The sequence below is a fragment of the Sebastes fasciatus genome, chromosome 2 (assembly GCF_043250625.1).
Source record: "Sebastes fasciatus isolate fSebFas1 chromosome 2, fSebFas1.pri, whole genome shotgun sequence".
NCBI lineage: Eukaryota > Metazoa > Chordata > Actinopteri > Perciformes > Sebastidae > Sebastes > Sebastes fasciatus.
The window spans coordinates 8,693,556-8,710,828 of record NC_133796.1 but is presented as its reverse complement, the minus strand read 5'-3'; the positions used below and the strand labels follow the sequence as shown (position 1 = coordinate 8,710,828).

The 17,273-nt window shown below is 41.2% G+C and overlaps 1 protein-coding gene across 6 annotated transcripts in view; it reads left to right on the top strand.

Moving 5' to 3' along the window:
* phkb (phosphorylase kinase, beta) overlaps positions 1 to 17,273 on the top strand; it is a 115,363-nt gene that overhangs the window by 84,696 nt on the left and 13,394 nt on the right. For all 6 annotated transcript variants that reach the window (XM_074660644.1, XM_074660633.1, XM_074660609.1 and 3 more), the window contains 6 exons: positions 8,036 to 8,119; positions 8,920 to 9,024; positions 9,943 to 10,025; positions 10,739 to 10,829; positions 15,647 to 15,705; positions 16,045 to 16,207. In XM_074660644.1, coding sequence (XP_074516745.1) covers positions 8,036 to 8,119; positions 8,920 to 9,024; positions 9,943 to 10,025; positions 10,739 to 10,829; positions 15,647 to 15,705; positions 16,045 to 16,207 — 585 coding nt within the window. The remainder of the gene's footprint in view (positions 1 to 8,035; positions 8,120 to 8,919; positions 9,025 to 9,942; positions 10,026 to 10,738; positions 10,830 to 15,646; positions 15,706 to 16,044; positions 16,208 to 17,273) is intronic.

Sequence of the window (17,273 nt, the reverse complement as noted above, 5' to 3'; positions counted from 1 at the left end):
CGCTGCCTCAACGGCTTCAACTCCTGGTCCCGCTTCACTCCTAAACAAGGAAGTACTCCAGTATTGATTGAGGTCCATTTCAGAATGCGGGAAGAACATCTTTCTTTCTTTGATAACATTGAAAGTAAAGTTTGGCTTTGCTATCCCAACTCATTCCAATCCATTTCAAAAAAGAGAGAGAGAAAAAGAGCAAGAGAGAGATTGTGAGGGCGAGCGATAACATTAGAAGAGGGAGACAGCGTGGCGGTGCTGTGAATGAGAGAAAGAAGAGTTATTTTCTGATGGTTTCATGGCGGTTACGCTCCAAAGCACAAATAAATAACCATCAAACTCTCAACAGATGATTTACTGTGCAGACAGACGCTCTTAGTTTCATTTTCCTCCTCTGCATTTCATTCATTACATCCAACGTGCGTCAGTAAATACTATGCAGCAGTAAATATTGTCACAGTGAGACAAAGCCTCACATTTATATTTTTCCAGTGTGTTTGTTATAATGTGCCTAATCTTTGTGGGTCTTTAGATCGTGGTGGAAATGCAGAACAGTGAGCCGAAAGAACCTTTTAGTTCCTTGAAAAGTAGGGACTAAAAGTCCCCGGAACGTTTGGTGGAAACACGGCTTTACAGTCTATTGAACATTTTGTCAGTAACAAGCACTAGCTGCTGTTTCCATCCTGTCCACTCTGCTTCTGTCATCTGCAGCAGATTACACCATTTGTACTGTCATATCTGCGACACCACCGACTACCTCGCTTCCAACTTGTGTTTCACTCCCATCACATCCGTCACTCACTCCCTCCTCTCTCCTCCAGATACTGTCCCTCATCTGCATGTGTGTTGTTTGAAGTCTGCCAGTATCTCCCCATCTTCTGTCGTACCTGTCACTCACACCCTGGTCTCCTGCCTAGACTAGGTCCCTCATCTGTCATGTCTGTTATGTATAGTGTCAATTCTCCACGCCACCCTCTATAAACAAACAATCCTCCGATCATGTCATCTCTCCGGGCTCTGTTCCTCTAACTCCAGGCTTTTCTACCTTCTGTCCCTCTCCTGTTATATCCGTCACATCCGCCTCTCTAACCCCGCTCTCCCCTCTAGGCCCTACATCCTGCCCCACCCTCGTAATGTCCAAACAACGCTCCCCTCCAGGTCCATCACCTGCCTTTGAACTGTCATATACCTGTTACTTTTTCCCTCCTCTCTCCCCTCTGCCTCTTTCTGCTGCGTGTTGCTCAGCCTCTCCGATGGTGGATATGCGATCGTGAGTCAGAGGGGGAGCTGTGCTGAATATTAAATCCCGAGCCCAGACAGACGTTCCTTCCTCGACAGAATCTGTTTATCTCGGAGTCACCGCCATCTCCAGTGCTGGGGGCTGCGTTTGCTCACCTCACCTCGTCCCTCGCAGCCGTTTGATTGTGTTGACAACAGCTGCCTGACGATGGGAAAGTGGCAATTACATTTTGCAATGTGTTATTCCCACCCACGCAGCCTAAAGCTTATCCCCTTGCAAATCACTGCTCTGCCCAAAAATAGCCTTCCTTTCAGCTGTTTTTTTCTCTCCCGGTTTCATATCTGATAGTCAAAGTGGAGATCTTTGTGGACGACATTTTGTTTGTTGAAGACTCTCACACATGTTGCAGGTGCAAGCAACAGCTGGAGTCTTCCAAATGAGGTCCTCAAGAGACACTCTGGACAAAGACAGCAAGTCTTAAAAGATGTTAAAAGGAAATTCCGGCATTTTTCCACCTGGGTCTTATTCTTATTTATTTTTCATAAAAATAATTTGCACATCAATAAATTTTTTTGAACTGTTGTTTTTGTCACGAATACTTTCACACAGAACGTGAATATTACGCGGCGAAAAAGCGACATAATTTTCTTTTGGAATGAGGTTGATTTTTTGGAGCTTTCGCACCATCAAATTAAGGCTTCAACCAATAATATTGTGCGGAACAGACATATTCAATACTGTATGTACACTATAAAGGCTCTGTAGTCCTAACCAAACCAAGACGGCAAACTTTATTACTCCTTTCAATCTTGACCAAGGCAGTGTAAACAAGATCCATTTTTTCCATTCTAACCTTTCACAATAAAAGCCTTATACATATACACTGTGTAACTCTTTACAAGGGGCACATTTCACTGCATTTCACTAAAGGAAACCAAAATAGCTTTCAGTAGTTTAGTCTTTGCAACAATTTAGCCCAGACAGACTGCCAGACGCTTCTCTGAGTCAATAGAATCCCAGAAGTTGGTCCTCTACTTGCGCAAATCTATCAAACCTTTTGTTGAAAAAGTGTAGCAACTGTCTCAAATTTGCATTGCTGTCAGTGTCGAAGTCAGTTCCCCTGTCAAATAGTGTTTCCCTCCTGTTAAAACTATAGTGCCCCTCTCAGTGGTTAGGGTTAGAGATAAGGGTTGGTTCAGGTTTAGGTAGGGGGAAACACATATCGACAGGGAAACAGTATTCAACACGACACCAGTATGAATAGTTTTGATGCAAAATATTCGCAGGCGAGTATTGCACACACAAGTTGAACAGGAAGTGCAATGCAGTTCACGATAGTTTCAGGGATTTCTTGGGGACTTTACTTACTGTGTTTTGGTCAGGCACAAAGTGTTTGAGATAATATCTGGCTGAGCTTTTTTTTCTGTAAACGGAAATGATTTGTAAAGCCGTACATTGCTCCTATGGCTGTTGTTCTTGCGTAAAATGTTATCATGACCAACAGTCATAATGAGAAGAAGGCCCAGCTTGACAAATAACCAGAATTTCCCATTTACATTTAAAGAGTTATTGGTTGTTGTAATTATTTCTCCTCTCCATACTGGCTGTGAGGAGAACCCTTTCTGATGTGGGGGTCAAAAGTTGAGGGTCAAAATCTGCAGTCTTTGTTGTGTGCAAAAATGCAAACTAAAGTTCAGCAGAAGCCAATATGTGGCTTTAGCAGGCAGAGTTCATCCAATCAGGCTGGTATCTGCCGAAGTTACAGGCTTTTTAGTACAAAATTCCTTCTTTGTAATTCGATCCCTCCACCACAGCTCAGCCAGAGATATGCTGTCTGAGGGAATTTTATACTAAAAAGATTGTGACTTTGCAAGATACCCAGTTTGATTTGACTAATAGTGACTGCAGAAGCCATCAGCTTCACCTGAAGTTTAGACTCTTTACCTAGAAGTCAGGGATTCACAGGAAGAAGAACAATTACAGCAACCAACAAGACTTTCAATGTACATACGACGATGTGAGTATTGCTTTAAGAGAAACGTGAAAAAATACTTCCCTATCCTTGAAAGATATTTTATGTGGCGACCCACTGGATAAGGAAAAATGTTCCAGAACTAGAAGGTTTAATCCCAGATTCAATAGGCACGTACAGTATCATGTGGCGAGCTGCTGAACCCCTACCTGCACGCTAAATCCCTCTGGATGACAGCGACTGCTGTAAAAGTAAATCTGTTATGCACATGTTGTGACACCAACGGTTACATTTACACTATTTGGGGCACCAACCCAGCAGCGATAAAAATGTGGCAGGAGCCTGCTCCTGTCTGAGCTCCTGTTAAACTGATGATCGTCCCTATGGCGAATTAAAAGTTTTGCAGAGTTTGTCAGTAAATAGTTCTCACACATAGGAGCCACTGCAGAAGTGTAAAATGCAGCTTTTAGATACAGCCTTTTAGTATCTCTCCCACCTGTCGGTCTTTCTGTTTGTGCCGCGGTCAGTGGAGGAAATGCGAGGGAATGAAAGGATGCTTTGATAGGCTGCCTGCGTGTTGTCCTTCTTCATTGGTATTCTGCACACAGGAAGTGTTGGGTGCAGAGGTTCTTCCACCCTCCTGTGGCTTTTCTCCTCCAGGTCTCCTCCTTTGCCTGTTAGGGCACTGATTTGCAATGCCACTTAATCCTCAATTAACATTTCTCTCTCTCTTTTATATAAAGACTGTACTTTTTTTCCTCTTTTAGTTTAATTTCTTCTAATTGGCCCAACCCCTTGCCACCTCATGTTGTGTTCAGCTCAGCCTTGTCAAAACAGCGAGGAAGCACACTGGAGTAGCAGAGCACCACCTTTTGGTTGACGTTGTGAATTGCGGCCGGTTTGAGACGGGAGAATGCGGCATGGAGGGCTTGATGGGCAGGTTTCCTGCAGTGCCACATCAGTGTGTGGGTGTACTGATGCTGTTTCATGATAGCACAGATTGGGAGGTATTTAAATTTAGAATTTATAGGCTGCCGCAAAGGGAATAAGCACTCTGGTTTCACACTCAGTAAGACACATCAGAAATGGAATTCACACACGTACACAACAGTGCAAAGCTTCAGCTCACATACACACACAAACATACACACACACATATAAACAGTAACTTGTGGTGAGTGTCACACCACTGCACTCCGAGCAAGCAGAGCCCAGAAATCAATGTCCATCTTCTTTCTCTTTGCATCTTTGAATCAGTGCGTTTGACAGCAGGCGACGCAGCGGTAAGAGGCTTTTATCTGGAGCCCCACAGAAATGCTCTGGAAACTGATAGGCTGGAGCTCCTGTATTCTCTTTGCTACCATCTCTAAATGTGTTTCAGAGATGACTGAGGGAGAAGGCCATGACCTTTTCCACTGCTTTGTTTTGACGGTCTGGGGGAGCCCTTTGATGAAACAACTGCGCAATTATTACGAAAACAGTCAAGGATTTCCATTAAAGAGGACATAATATACTAATTTTCAGGTTCATACTTGAATTTTGGGTTTCTACTAGAACATGTTTATTTGTTTTAATGTTCAAGAAATGCTTTACTTTTCTCAAACCGGCTGTGCTGCAGCACCTCTTTTCACCCTCTGTCTGAAACGCTCTGTTTGAGCTCCGCCCTTTCCCGAAAAGCTTAGTCTGCTGTGATTGGTCAGCTGGCCACCCATGTTGTGACTGGTCAACTGAACCAAACTCTTCAGACTCCACTCCAGCTCCACTCTAACTAGCTTTGTTTGAGGGCACGCCAAACAAGCCGCTAGGTAGGTAATATGCAAATGTGTTACTCGGTGACATCACCACGTTATGGAAGAAAAGGCGGGACTTCAAGCGTTTTAGGAAGTTCAGGAGCAGTGTGCCTCTTGGGGAGAGTAACTCCCTTTGACGTAGACTTTGGGCTTTGTAACTTTGCAGACCTTTTACATGCACAAAAAACTTTAAAAGTGTGTATACACTGTACGATTTTAGCCTGTTTCTGGCCCGAATTTTGAGCCACACGACTCATTTTAGAGTCGGACCAAATTTCAGCTTCGTCGGGCATCTTTTGCCATGCGGCGTGCATGGTGGACCAAGAACCGATTTGACCGGCTGTCGGGCAGTCGGATGAATTTCTGACATGTCAGAAATTTTGGTCAGCAGTCCACAGGCTCTTGCACAGTTGATTCCGTTCAGTTGATTTCAGCAATTCCCCAACACTTCAGTGCCTTTTTTCTACTTTTTTTTTTTTACAGTAATCAGCTAATTTCTGCCTTGTTAGCGTTGTGACTTGTACAGACCTCTGCTAGCAAACAAACTTTACCTGCCATGGAGCTTTCAAACAAATCTTTATTGATAACTGTCAACAGCCAGAACGGCCCGCAGGAGCCGACAGGCTGTGTTTTTTTTCTAAATATATATATTTCATAAATCGTGGGCTTTGGCTTTACTTTGCAAACGATCTACTCTTACAGTACGAGCAGGAATTACACAACAACATTTCTAATATCGTACAGTGTATGCTCAGCTTAAAGGAAAGAGGAAAATCACAAAGACATAATAAGTCCTCTTTAAATCTTTCTTGCGCTTTATCTGGGTACCAGTATCACTAACAACACATTTAGTGCAAAAGACTTCAAGTAAAACAATGTTGTTGATAAGAGCTAGTGTTAGGGTTTGAGCTGAATCAGCCCTAAACATCTAAATTGAACCTGTTGGAGCGTTATACGTTTTACCAGCTTTACTGCCACCACAGAATTGCAGTCCACTAATTAAGTGTGACCTCATCCTCAAACCCTGTTGGAGCTGAGCATTAATATCAAACTCTCTCCCAGCCTCTGCTGATGTTAACACTTTTTCAGCTCATGCAAGTTGCTTTTTCCTTGAGAACTGACTTGACTCAGTATTTTCACCTTTCACCTGAGTCTTGAGACACGACTTCTGACTTGATTAAACTGCAGTATTTCTGCTGTAGCGCCGGAGGGGATGGAATTATAATATGTGTGGACAGATTATGCATCGACCCGGTAGAAGCCACCTACTCCCGAGCTCAAAATAAAGAAACAAGGTCATATACTGCTGGCCAATCCACAGCAAGAAAAAGACTTATATTTTAACCTGTCGAAGGTGTACTCCGGTGATTTATTGTAGCGTTGCACTTCTATAAAGTTGGTGACTCACAAGAAACAGATGAGAAAGTAATGGCACATCCCTCTGCATGGAAAACACAATGCTAATGCAGAAATTTACACTGCAGCCAAACTCATTACCTCGGATAGCAGTACGTTTAGCCAAACACATGGGTTAGTCCTCATCTTCAGAAAGCCTACTCTCTTACAGAAATTAAATATATTATTTAAAAATACAAACAATAAAGCATAAATCTAACCCCTATTCTTTTTGTTGAGCTTATATAGTAAGCATTAGCAGATATGGCACTGTTCTATAACACTACAGCTAACTAGCTTCATCCTGCAGTACAAGAACAATACTACTGGATTTCTTTATTCCTCTTTATTTTAAAGGGGACATGTCAGGAAAACTCACTTTTTTCAGTGCTTGTGCACATCCATTTGGGTATCTGGAGTGTCTACCAACCAACAAACGGTGAAATAAGACAACTCCGTCAGTTTTTTGTGGGCTGCCTTGATCAGAAAACATGAGATTCAACAAGCCATTCAGATTTGGCTCCCCTTCCTATGTCATACAGTATGCAGGCTCATTAGAATATACCCACAGCTTGAGAACTATACCTTTGCAAAAGTGCACCATATTTTTCTCACAAGCCAATCAGAGCAGACTGGGCTTTTTCTGAAGGGGCTCTTAAAGAGACAGGCGCTAAAACGGAGCGTTTCAGACAGAGGGTGAATACAGGTATATTCAGACAGACAGTATGAGAAAAATAAAGTTTTTTTTTTTTAACATTAAAGCATATAACATGTTCTAGTAGAAACCCAAACTACAAGTATGAACCTGGAAATGAGCATGACATATCCCCTTTAAGTCAGCTGGAAACATGAAATGTCAGCTGGAGATAGCAATTTCAACCAACACATGGAGTTGGCGTTGACTTCAAATGTCATTTCAGCCGACAAAACCTTTGCGTGTAATTGTAGCCATTGTTTCAAATATTTAAAAATTTGAGTGGTTGATCTGTGACTGTTATCACTGTTGTCAACTGCATATGGGTCGTGCTAGAATGGAAAGCACAACAGGTAACAGTAAGTGAAGAGTCAGTTACCACCAACTCATTTTTTAAGATGGCTTTGGCATTTGTAGCAGCGCATAATATGCTGAGTGGCTCATATGGAAAGTATCAAACAGCATGCCGTCGTGTATTTATTCTAACGAGGGCTCAGCTAGGTCTCAGTGTCTCTTCTTATGGGCCTCTGCATCTCAGTACAGCCGTGTTATCAGCTCCGGTGCCCATGGGTGTGCTCGGTCCACTAAGCACGCTGCTGATGGCAGCACGGGGACCTTTCATTACGGCCACGTCTCATAACTTTACACAGAGCTAATATCAGTAGCTGGTTCTGCCATATGGTGGTAATTTCAGTTTAGGAGTTGCAACAACAGAAACGTCTCAGTGGAACAGACGAATGATGGACTTTTATCACGATATGGACTGGCACTGTACGGCATGACATTTCCAGTCAAATATGATATTTGTAATGTCACAGGGAAATGTACAGATCGAGATGTAGATTTTGGTTGTCTCTAAAAATCAGAAAGATTAGCAGTATGTTCGTGTGCAGTGTGAATGTTTGCCGACAAGGTATTTGTTCACGTCTGTGTGTGATTGTGTCTCTCTGCAGGCATACCGTTTCCTCGCTGTCAATAAGAAGCTGGGGTTGAGTGGGCGTCCAGAGAGGCCAGTGGGCTGCATCGGGACCTGCAAGGTATGTTGGTTTGCAAACACAAATCCACACACCTGTCCACACCGGCACACATATTTTCACTTCCATGTTGCTCTACTGCAAAAGGTCATGGACCACTAAACGCACACTCCCACATGTTGATCTGCATACATTTCCCAGAGCTCCAACTGAACACAGAGACAGAAAATATTCAATTCCAAGAGTTGTTGTTTTTTCTCTTCGTCAGACTTACAGTATGCATCGGTGAATGCTGAATAGATTTAGCTTAGTCTTTTAATAAGCTAAGCTGTCAGCCGTGTGTGTGTCCGTGTGTGTGCATATTATTGTGGCTGTGGAAGCGCGTGTTTGCACAGTTTGTGTGTGTGTGTGTGCTAATGTGTGTTGCTGATGTTGTTTGCAGTTTCTCCCAAATGAAGGTCACCAAATAAGTTGAGCCACAGCAGCTTTCTCAAACAAAGACATCGGCAAACAAATGAATCATGGCTCCCAACGCATCGCTAAGACAGTATTATAATGGAACATTTCTAGAGAAGATGGCGCACTGCCAGAGGGCGTTATCATCATCAGTGTGTCTGTACGAATGTGTGTGTGTGTGACAATCTGTATGTGTGAAAGGAGGCTTTTTACCAGTTGTGTGTGTATATACTGTATGTGTGTGTTATCAGGAGTGTGTGTGTAGCTTGTGTGTGTCCCCTCTATCTCAGGATTGATGGCTTGTTTTATATGCTGCCCAGAATAATGTATACGTGGCTACTTGGGAGCCATCCGTCTTCTAATGCAATAGTGTGTGTGTGCATGTGTGTGTTCGTCTCTCCTCACAGATTTATCGTATCCTGGGCAAGACGGTGGTGTGCTACCCAATAGTGTTTGATCTAAGTGACTTTTACTTGTCCCAAGATGTTATGCTGCTGATTGATGACATCAAGGTAAGTCAGGGTCACACTCATGGAGAACACCGTCGTCACGACTCCCACAGCTTATTATGTGCTTGAAGAACATAAAGGTCCCATATTGTAAAAAGTGAGATTTTCATTATAAAGCAAGTTTAAGTCTTTGAAAGATCACAAATCTACAATATATAAACCATAGATATAAAACAGTAGATGTGACATTTTCTAATGACTTTCCATTCCAGCATGGAACCATATGGCGGGTATCTAACCTGGGTGCAGTTTTAAACTTGCTGTAACATATGGTGAAAGAGGCTCATGCTGTCCTTATATAACCCTTGTATTTTTCTAACACTACTGTATTTTATCTTTCTAGATTAAACCAAAAAAAAAAGATTTTGGTAGAGTTTGTATTATTATAGCTGCAAGAGAACAACTCATGCGTTCATTTATGAAGATAATCTCATAATTGTACACGTATTAAAGGGGACATATCATGAAAAACTCAATTCTTCAAAGCTTGTTCACATACTTTTTGTTATCTGAAGTGTCTGCCAACCCACAAACTATGAAATAAGACAACCCAGTCAGTTTTTTTGTGGGCTGCCTAGATCAGAAAACATGGGATTCAACAAGCAATTCAGATTTGGCTCCCCTTCCTATGTCACGTGCAGGCTCATTAGAATATACTGCCCACAGCTTGAGAACTACCTTTGCAAAGGTGCACCATATTATTCTCGCAAACCAATCAGAGCAGACTGAACTTTTTCAGGAGGGGGGGGCTCAAAGAGACAGAAGCTAAAACAGAACTTTACAATCAGTTTGACAGTTGAGGAGATTGAACTTGGCACTGATCCAGTTCCTGCTCAGAAACAGTGAAAGCTGAAATCTTTGAAGCGGCACCATGCCCATGCCAGTCTGACATGGTGTCTGTCTGTGTGTGTGTGTGTGCAGAACGCCCTGCAGTTCATCAAACAGTGCTGGAAGATGCAGGGACGTCCTCTCTTCCTGGTTCTCATCCGCGAGGATAACATCAAGTAATATACATACCCCATAACAGCTCTTTTATCTTTATTTTGATGTCCTGTCCTCTGATAGCTTCCTTACAGCATTCCTCCTCTTCTTATCTCCCCACACATCACCCTCTATCTCTCTTTTTTCTGTCTGATGCTGGCTCAAGCTCACAACTAAATGCCTTGACAGTCACAATGTGGTTTGGTTCATTTTTATAATCCAATTTTTGTCTCTCCCTCCCGCTCTCCCTTCTCTGCTTTCCCATGTGTACTATTTATCTTTATAGCAGCAAGGTGCAACTGTATTTGCGTGCTGAATGGGTGATAATGTTCCTCATTTGTATCACTCTAGCCTGACTGGTGGGCTGATTACAGCAATATTGACCATTATCCAAAAAGCCATATATGTTAAATGTGCTACAAGCGCTTTAAACAGCCACACCGCAGTATCTGGAATGAGTCAATGCGCTCTCAAAGAAGCAACTCAATAGTCATTAGTTTGCTATTGATCGGGATGATGACCTGTATGGAAGGCGACAGCAGGCCGAATAAAGCAGTGGAGGTCTGGGTGAAATGTGCTGATTTATTGAGATAAATTTCAGCAGTGATGATTTGATGATATGTTTAATACATGTGATAGGTATATAATAGTTAACAGAGATGTTTTGACTCAGAATGGGACAGATTCAGTCTGCTGTGCACTGCAGGAAAACTCATTCTAACCTGTTTCTCACCAGGGGGAGCCGCTTCAACCCAGTCCTGGACATGCTGGCCTCGTTCAAGAAAGGCAGCATCGGAGGGGTCAAAGTTCACGTCGACAGACTTCAGGTTTGTGGAGTTGAAATTGACTTTTCTATTGATTCTTTCATATGGTAATTCTTAATCACTGTTTATTTTAGGGATGCAAATTTAAAGGAATTTACTCTGTGGATTATTGGACGTGTTAACGATCAATAGTTAGTTAATCAAAGAAATGACAAGGGCGCGCTTAAGGCATAAGGCGGTCGCCTAGGGCACCACCTTCTGGAGGAGCTGGTCACTCCCCAGAAAGAAAGAAAGAAAGAAAGAAATACATACATACATACACTTTTCACTCCTGTAACTCTCTTTCTCACACTTTTTTCATCTGCCCGGCTGCACTTGAACGTCACACTGTGGTTGTGCGCACATGGGGTTTACGAGTACGGGTCAGGACGTAAGATGGCTAGACGGACAGAAGAGGCGCAGATATCTAGTGTTTTCACATTTTGTTTCTTCATAATGAAAAGGTCCAAGCCTTCAGGTGCGCAAGGAAGGAAACAGAGAAAACAGGAGGAGGAAAAAAAAAAACAATATAGAGGCTCCAAATCCAAAAAAGGGCACTTAAGGTCTAGAGCCGGCCGTAATGACACTACAACAAGTGTGTTTTTTCCATAATAACAGCATTTTTTTTAATACTAGCGTGGCGCCCATAATTGCCACAAAATCGAAGTGAATTAAGCATTTGAGCAATAAAATAAACATTATTCAAATTATAATAAAATAATGCCTTATAATCAGACTCTTTATTCAACAAATGGTTAGACACGTTAAAAAATATTACATATAGCAAATAATGCTGCACAATTTTCAGGACATAATAAGACTGAACATCATGGGTCTAAGCCAAGTCTAACTTTTTTGTACCAGCAAAAAGTATCCGTATCTGTTAACAAGTAAACATGAAATAGATTACACTGATCTCTCAAAGGCAGACTTCAGTTTTACTGATTTTATTTCCCTTAGCTGTGTGATCAGAGTAGCACTGTTAGTTCGCTTTAGTAATTGCCCAGCAGCTGAAAACACCTGCTCAGGAGGGACAGATTTCCCGGGGAGGCGCATGTATTATCGTGCCAAATTTACCAGCTCAGTAAATCCTTAAACACTTCTTTTCCACCAGTGAATTGGATTTTAATCAATTTATTTTTAACAGCAATTTGAAAAAAAAAACATGATTTAATATATTATATCTTTGGCCATCAAAATTACACACAGACAGTGGTTTTTGCTTATGTGTCCAATATCTTTAATGTATATTTCATAACCACAGCCAGGATCTTTCTTTGTTCTATCATGAACAAAGCAGGGCTCAGTTAAACATTTCACTGATCAATCATACATTTTATTGGGAGGATCAGTGGTGTTAGGTCCTAATACAAGTGGATTACTGAATCAATGTGACAGTTATTGTTTTCATTAGGGCTGTCAAAGTTAATGCGATAATAACGCGTTAACGCATATTTGTTTTAACGCCACTAATAATGTCATTAACACAACTTGCGATTTTTAGGTTGTAGCGGGCTCAGTTTTAAAAGTAGAGTGAAGATACAGTACTGGCATCATATGAAACTAAAAAAACTAAATAACACTCCAAACTTACGCTAAATTTTCATGGCCATTTTCAAAGGGGTCCCTTGACCTCTGACTTCAAGATATGTGAATGAAAATGGGTTCTATGGGTACCCACGAGTCTCTCCTTTACAGACATGCCCACTTTATGATAATCACACGCAGTTTGGGGCAAGTCATAGTCAAGTCAGCACACTGACACACTGACAGCTGTTGTTGCCTGTTGGGCTGCAGTTTGCCGTGTTATGATTTGAGCATATTGTTTTATGCTAAATGCAGTACCTGTGAGGGTTTCTGGAAAATATTTGTCATTGTTTTTGATTTCCAATAATAAATATATACATTTACATAAAGCAAGAATATTTGCCCACTCCCATTTTGATAAGAATATTAAATACCTGAAAAATCTCCCTTCAAAGTACATTTTGAACTGATAAATAATGTGCGATTACTCGTCATTAACTATGGACAATCATGCGATTAATCTCGATTAAATATTTTAATCGATTGACATCCCTAGTTTTCATAAAAGGGGCAACATACCTCTTGCTCTCTCCTGTTGGCTCAGTCACAACGGATATTACAGCCGTCTCTGAAATAAACAATGGCTTAATATTACAGATATTTCATCTGGGGGGGAAAAAAGCAAAAAGTTACCCAGCCCTTAATCTGATTCCCTCCTTATTTCAGTAGCAGTAGCCGTGTTTATCTGTGTTTTTTGACCTTGGTCTGTCTGATTCAATTTGGGAGGGTGGGAAAGGTGGAACTGAACTGAGCCTGGACGGTTTAAAGGAGATGGAAACTACTGGGGTGAAGCTTTTTGTGGCTTGCAAAGAATACATTGGAATGACTTTATGGGAAAACAACAAATTAAATGGTGAATTTTATAGATTAGATCACAGAGGCTATGATACCGGCCTACTTAGTTCAGCAGTATTACTGAGAAAGGGTCAGACAGGTTCCAGGGTGCAAGGTGGGAGTAAAGGGTGACTGTAAATGAATGATGGATCACATCTACAACAAAACATTATAATTGGACTTATTTGCTAGATATTGCATCCATGACTGTTCAGCTGTTCTCTTCATTTAGCTTCATCAGGACCATCGCTCTCCAAATCAGTGGAAGTGTCATGAAAACACAACACCAAATTTATTTAAAGCTGCTGTAATCAATATTTTGATATTAACAATGACGTGTTCTTTGAAAGGTGTCGTTCATAGTGTCGAAAACAGAGAATTATCACCCGACTGCAGTTCCCCTCAGCTCTACGGAGCATTTGGGCATCTTTTAGCTCACTGTTTTGGTTTTACCGCCCGTAATTTTACGGTTTAGCTCAGTCTTACCGTCTCATCCACCTCATATCCAGCCGCAACAGGCAGCTGTTTTCAATAAAAAGCTCTAAAAGCCCACTGTACACTACCTGTTCAGCACCATAGACTGTATATAGGCAGTGGACGTAATCACCGTGATGTCACCCATTTGATTGTGGACTGCCGTTTTGAAGCCTCGAGTTCGGCATTTTGGCTGTCGCCATTTTGGTTTTTGCAACCAGAATTAACACGAGAGGATAAAGCTAAGAACAATCAAACGCTGTATAAGACCTTTTTAGGCGACCAAAATGTTACAATTATCTTTCATGAATGAAAAACACAACGCCGCAGTAGCGACCTGTCAATCACAAGGTAGCCACACCCTAAAGCATCCCCTGCTTTATGGTCTATTTGACTCTAATTGGGACCATAATTTAATAAATGAACATCATGCTGTATTGAAGAAGACTTGAAACTAGCGATTGAGAACATAAACTCATGTTTACAATGTTTACTGAGGTAATAAATCAAGTGAGAAGTAGGCTCATTTTCAATCTGACTTATTCGCCCCCTGCTGGCTATTAGAAAGAATGCAAGTTTAAGGCACTTCCGCACTGGCTCCATTTTTCAGACCCGGAGGTTGCCGCCTGCTCAGCACCAAAAGGCAGACAGACAAAGTTATCGACCATCTGGAGAACGTAGTGAAGCATTTAGCATCTAAAGAGCCATAAATTTCCTTCAGGAGTTGGTGGAGACCAAAAACAGAGCTAAAAGGAGAGTGAATATTAGACTCACGTCCATCAGATGGACACAAACAAGACTAAACAAATGCCAATATTTTCGATGTATATGCTAAATAAGCAAACGTTTGCTAACGAGTTCCCCATAGCCACTTAAAAGGTAATAATATGTCAGCGTCGTATGTACAGCTTGTTTTTGCTGCCCCCAAGTGGTCAAAAATCAGTTACTGCAGGTTTGAACAAACTTGCACATATCTATTGTGAGAGAACAATCATATTTAGTCCATTTGATCCATTGTAGCATTGCTCAAACCTCATTTATTTTGCTGGATGCCTTCTTCATGTCATACTGTATGTGAAGACGTTTAACTCACTGGAATATTCACAGCAGCGTTCATGAATTTACAATAAGCCACAAACAGTTTACTGCAGATCATTATTAGTTTTCATGCCAGACTGTGTTAGTTTTAGTTGCAGGATTTTGAACACAATCAAGCAAAGAAAATAAGGCCATGGTAGAACTGGAATATATTATATTTAAATTAGTAACTTACGACAGGTTTTCCAGCCCTAACTTCTCTCCCACTGTGTCTGTGGAGTTCAGCAGAGACTTCCTCCTCATACGATCCTTTTTTCTCTCTAAAGTTCTTCCTTGCTTTCGCCTATTTGCTATTCACTTCACAGCTAACTCTTACAGCTTTGAAACACTTCTCCTCTTCATCACCTCATTGTTATGGGGAGCAGGATTGCTCCTCTCCTACGCCTCTTATTTTTGTTTTGGAGTTGACTTCAGTTGGAATGGCTAATATCACATTTAGACCACAGGAGCAGGTCGCATTGAACTGCACTCTTTGCTCCCACACTGCTGCGCTTTTAAGACACTCAAACTTTTTACTTTTAACCGCGTTAGACACTCACTTGTTACCGCTCCCGTACACATTTGTACAGTTTGAAACGGTGAACTGAGTTCACACCTTACTACTCCAATTGTTCTTTGTTATGAAGTGCATTGTTCAAACAGTTGTTTTGTATGCTGACTCCCCCGACAAACCTCCTCTCTGGGATTTATACAGCTGTGTTTTCTCACCTCCTGGATGTTTGTGCTCCTGGATGTGCTTTTAGTTTAGAGTATGATTCCCTCCTACATCTCCCTCCTATATTACTGTGCAATCTGTTGTATATAGTTAGCATTAAATGTGTTCTTTTTTTCCATCATTAACCTTTTAGACCCTGATATCTGGAGCAGTGGTGGAGCAGCTGGATTTCCTGCGTGTCAACGAGGCAGAGTAAGAACACCTTCTAGTCTTTGTGCTTGATAAGGTCAGAGGTCAGTTGGTTTTGCTGGTAGGATATTTCAAAAAGCTCATCAAGGATTTCCAGGAAAAGTAGAACAACTCATTAGTGTTTCAGATCTGATATGTATACAATGTGTTGATTATTTTGTAGTTAAACTGCAGTATAACTGACTTGATTTTAAATCATCAGGATCAATAAATCAGTGATGCCAGCAGCGTTTTGTTTGTTGCTTCAGTTGTGCAATGTTTCAAATTATATAAACATCATTACAACAACTGCATATGGATCAACTGTCTGCATACAGATAGTGTGTGTGTTTGTGTGCATAGGATCCCCGAGTTTAAGAGCTTCGAGGAGCTGGAGCTGCCGAAGCACTCCAAGGTGAAGAGACAGACGAGCACACCCAACCTCTCAGACCTGGAGCAGCAGCCAGAGATCAATGTGGAGGAATGGCTGCAGAAGCCCACCAATGAGATCATCAAGAAGTTCCACGTGAGTTGATCGGCTTCAAGGGGAAAAGGGCCCACAAATATATAACTGCCATTTGAGGTCCCTTGACCTCTAACCTCAAGAGGTCCCCACGAGTCTCCCCTTTACAGACATGCCCACTATTATTGCCCACTGTTATTCTTGCCTATTCTAAAAATGGTGTATTTTAAAATTTCTGCATACTGAGTTCCCTAATAAATTAGGGTATAAATTAGGTATCACTGTAAAGCTGAGACTCTTGTGGATTCAATGAGCCCAACTGTATGATGTTAGTCCCCATAGTAGCCATTTCATATAGTGAGACCATTTTTTTAAACTTGACCTTACTGTATAAAATTACCTGTAGTGACCTCTAGGATAATCACAGCCTTTTGAAACTTTACAGCCACAAACTAGAGACCTAGAGCATTCAGAGGATGGATGGCTTTCCTAGGTAGATTGACAATAAGGGTGTTTCTGAGAAGTTTACACAACAGAAGTGCTCGCCATCCAATTGCTGAATAATGCAATTCTTACAGAAATCTCAAAGTGTCAAAAGTTTTTGATCCCAAATCACAGCATGTTTTTTTACTATGGTGTTCCTCAAGGTCTTGGTGTCTTAATGTGGTATATTTGATTGATTATTGATCATTTTTTATCAATTCTCGAGTGGTAAAAAATAAATGGTTAAATTTAGCACCAAATCTGTGAAACAAATGGTATCAACCCAAAAATTGCTGCAACAACTTATGAGACATAATAGAGCATGGGAATGGCCATCATAGACTTTTATCATAATGTTCTATACCCTTATACACTCTAAAGTTTCAACATTTGAATAGGTTTATGTAAACAGAAGGAGTAAAAACAAATTAAAGTAAATACATAAAAAATCCAAGTTTCATCCACAGCAGAACTATAGTACTCTGTGAGCATTATATATTATATTATATATTGAGCGCATGAATTAAGGAAGCAACGGTTCCAACAACAACAACTATAAAAGTTGCACGGTGTAACTTTTGCTGTTTTACATTTTTAACCGTATTTAGTTCGTTGCTGTTATATTTATCACCACTTCCTTAACTAA